Source organism: Sphaeroforma arctica (genome assembly GCF_001186125.1).
Source record: "Sphaeroforma arctica JP610 unplaced genomic scaffold supercont1.416, whole genome shotgun sequence".
Classification (NCBI taxonomy): Eukaryota; class Ichthyosporea; order Ichthyophonida; genus Sphaeroforma; species Sphaeroforma arctica.
This window is the reverse complement of record NW_014040142.1, coordinates 11,768-14,480: the sequence shown is the minus strand read 5'-3', so window position 1 is coordinate 14,480 and position 2,713 is coordinate 11,768. Positions and strand designations below refer to the sequence as shown.

At 46.0% G+C, this 2,713-nt stretch overlaps 1 protein-coding gene across 1 annotated transcript in view; it reads right to left on the bottom strand.

The window, feature by feature from the left end:
- Nucleotides 1-120: 120 nt before the first annotated feature.
- The window catches only part of SARC_06041 (hypothetical protein), a gene marked incomplete at its 5' end in the record, with an annotated part of 14,207 nt that continues 11,614 nt past the window's right edge, over nucleotides 121-2,713 (bottom strand). The window contains 2 exons of the mRNA XM_014300063.1: nucleotides 121-1,507; nucleotides 1,870-2,005. Coding sequence (XP_014155538.1) covers nucleotides 1,247-1,507; nucleotides 1,870-2,005 — 397 coding nt within the window. The remainder of the gene's footprint in view (nucleotides 1,508-1,869; nucleotides 2,006-2,713) is intronic.

Below are 2,713 nucleotides of genomic sequence, written 5' to 3'. Positions count from 1 at the left end.
TACACACAAACACGTGTACATTAATTATATCAGCGAACAAAATCGCTTACACAAGTTAGAATCCGATTTTTTATGGTGATTGAGCACACAAATATCTTTGGGTGAACCTTCACTCGTCCTGCGTTTCTACATTTTAATATTATCATTGATTGTATGTTTTTTCGGTCTCGACCTTTATTTTTAATTGCGCGACCTTTATTTTTAATTGCGCGCTTTAGTCTGTATTGTCTGTGAATACGAAAGGATTCAGTTAACCAAGTGCTTGCTAAGCACAATCTTTCGAGTAGCGAGTCGAAAGCAGCAGACCAATTACTTAATCTAGTTGACTTTCATACGCACTCGTAGGGCTCATATTGAGGCATGTACATACTCTTGTACGTGTGTGTTCGCGAATAGCACAGAAGCGCACGCGCAGGTTTACCTTCCATTACTCGATTTGTTTAGTCAACGAATTCAATTTGCACCACTATCACACATTCACCAACAAGTCATGGAAAAGGCCCACTGCATAGCTACCGATCTACATCCAAGTTGGTAGGTAACTTGCACATCCTACGTTTATCTACCAGAAGTAGTCCAAGCGCAGGCGTCTTATACAGACAGTACAGTGCCGTAGCTTGGTGGCCGTGATCAATTTGTCTCAGCACACCCGTGCAGAACCATTACTCTGCGCACTGCACGCTCAACGCACTTGCTCGTGGTTGATTAACTGTCTCAACAGGCTCTCAATACGCCAATGCAACCTCACGGGGCATAGATCCACACCTTCCCGTGGTGCTAAGTCTGTTGAGTGTCAGCTACCTCTTCCAGAAGCTTGTTTGTGCGGCGCCGTTGCGGTTTAAAAAAGCGCATATGCACCGCGACATGCACTCGCGTGTCTCTACCTACCTGCAGCATTTCCAGTGACGATCTAGGACAGTAGGTATACCAAGCACACGCAGTGTATGGTGAGTGACCAGTGTGTGACTGCTTTGCCGCTATGTAGGAGTGCTTCGGACCCGGACTTCGGACTTCATTTGTATATACAAGTAGACATCGTGTCTTAGACCAACCCGAGCGGCCAGTACGGTTGCCCTACATCAGATTATCACATCCCTGTCATTCCATATCCTTCGGCTACAAACTACACTATGTAGACGTGCTCGCTGTAGCTGTATTGTTACTGACGACTAAGCCCACGTCAGGCACTCAAGTCACACCACTCACAGCACAACCTCGAAACCTCGTACCCGCATGTGTCCACCGTTTATATGTTCTTGCCCAGCCCCAGCATCCAGTACGGGCGCACAACATTCACATCATCACTCCCCTCTACCGGCAAGTCCTCCAGATACAAACTACGCATCGCCGGCCTTCCCTCGGCAGCCATGTTGTCACTGTCTAGTCGCACATCGGGATACTGCAGACGTGCCACGTGCACAAGCGAGGTGGTGCCTGGCCGGGGTGTGGCAATGTCACTCGCAAACCCATTGAGCGCATCACTGGAGAGTCGGCGGCTGTTTTTGTCCTGTGTGCATGTGTGTAGGTGCGCGTGTACACACATATGTGTGTGTGTGGTATGGAGTTAGGCGAGTATGTAGTGTTCTGTGTAAGTGGAAACTTCGCTGTGGTTGTGTATGCGGGCGTGTGTGTGTGTGTGTGCGGTAGGTGCGTATATATTGTTCGTGTGTGTAACACAAAGCTACTCGATCGAACAGCTTGACCAGTCGAGCCTGCGAATCTTGCTCATGTCCGAAAGATTGGACTATACTTCTGTCCATATATATTCTAACATCCATACCTTTGTGCTGAGCTGAAATATCATGTAATCTTTGACTATGTTCTAAAGCGAGAATGAACAAGATCGTTGCACAACATTAAAACACACACCTTCAGAATCATGTCTGGCATCCCTTCGCCGGTCAGATGGAAGTACACGCTATTGAGCATGATGTGGTCGTCATTTCGGCCGTAGTTCCATAGGTCCACCCCCATCTTCTCAGCGATGGTTGCCATGGCGACGTATCTATGTATAAACAGGCGGAATGGTTATGAAATTAGATGTCATCTTGATCACGAGCAGGTTCATGGCCAGATGGTAACAGGTGGAGTAAGCACACGCGGTAGCACCGAGAGGATACATAAAAGTATGACTCATAGGTTGACAAGTATAGAAGTGTATTATATATAAAAGGGAATGACGTACACATAACAACTCAGGCTCATGCAATTGTATACGATGGCATGTGTCTCTGCACGATGTAATCAGGTCACACAATCAGCTTAACTCACAAACACCCCACTAACCATGTTAACCATACCACTAATCATGTTAAACACCCCACAAACCATATTAAACATCCGACCAACCATGTTAAACACCCCACTAACCATGTTAAACACCACCATGTTAAACATCCCGCTAACCATGTTAAATACCCCACTAGCCATGTTAAACATCCCACAAACCATGTTGAGGCCAACAATACTGCTCACACCCGTCCTGACGAGCTACATCACTCACAAACGAGACAGCTCTCACATTATGAAAACTTGTCACGCTTTACCAGCATGTTTGTGAGGAGAACTATGACTGCCACAATGAGGCGGAGTGAAACAAGTCTTACAACGCTTGATAGACCCCGGCTGTGTGTGTGAATATGCGTGTCTTTACCAAATCTATCATATATATATATGTGTGTGTGTGTGTTAAATATATATTTATCTATATATC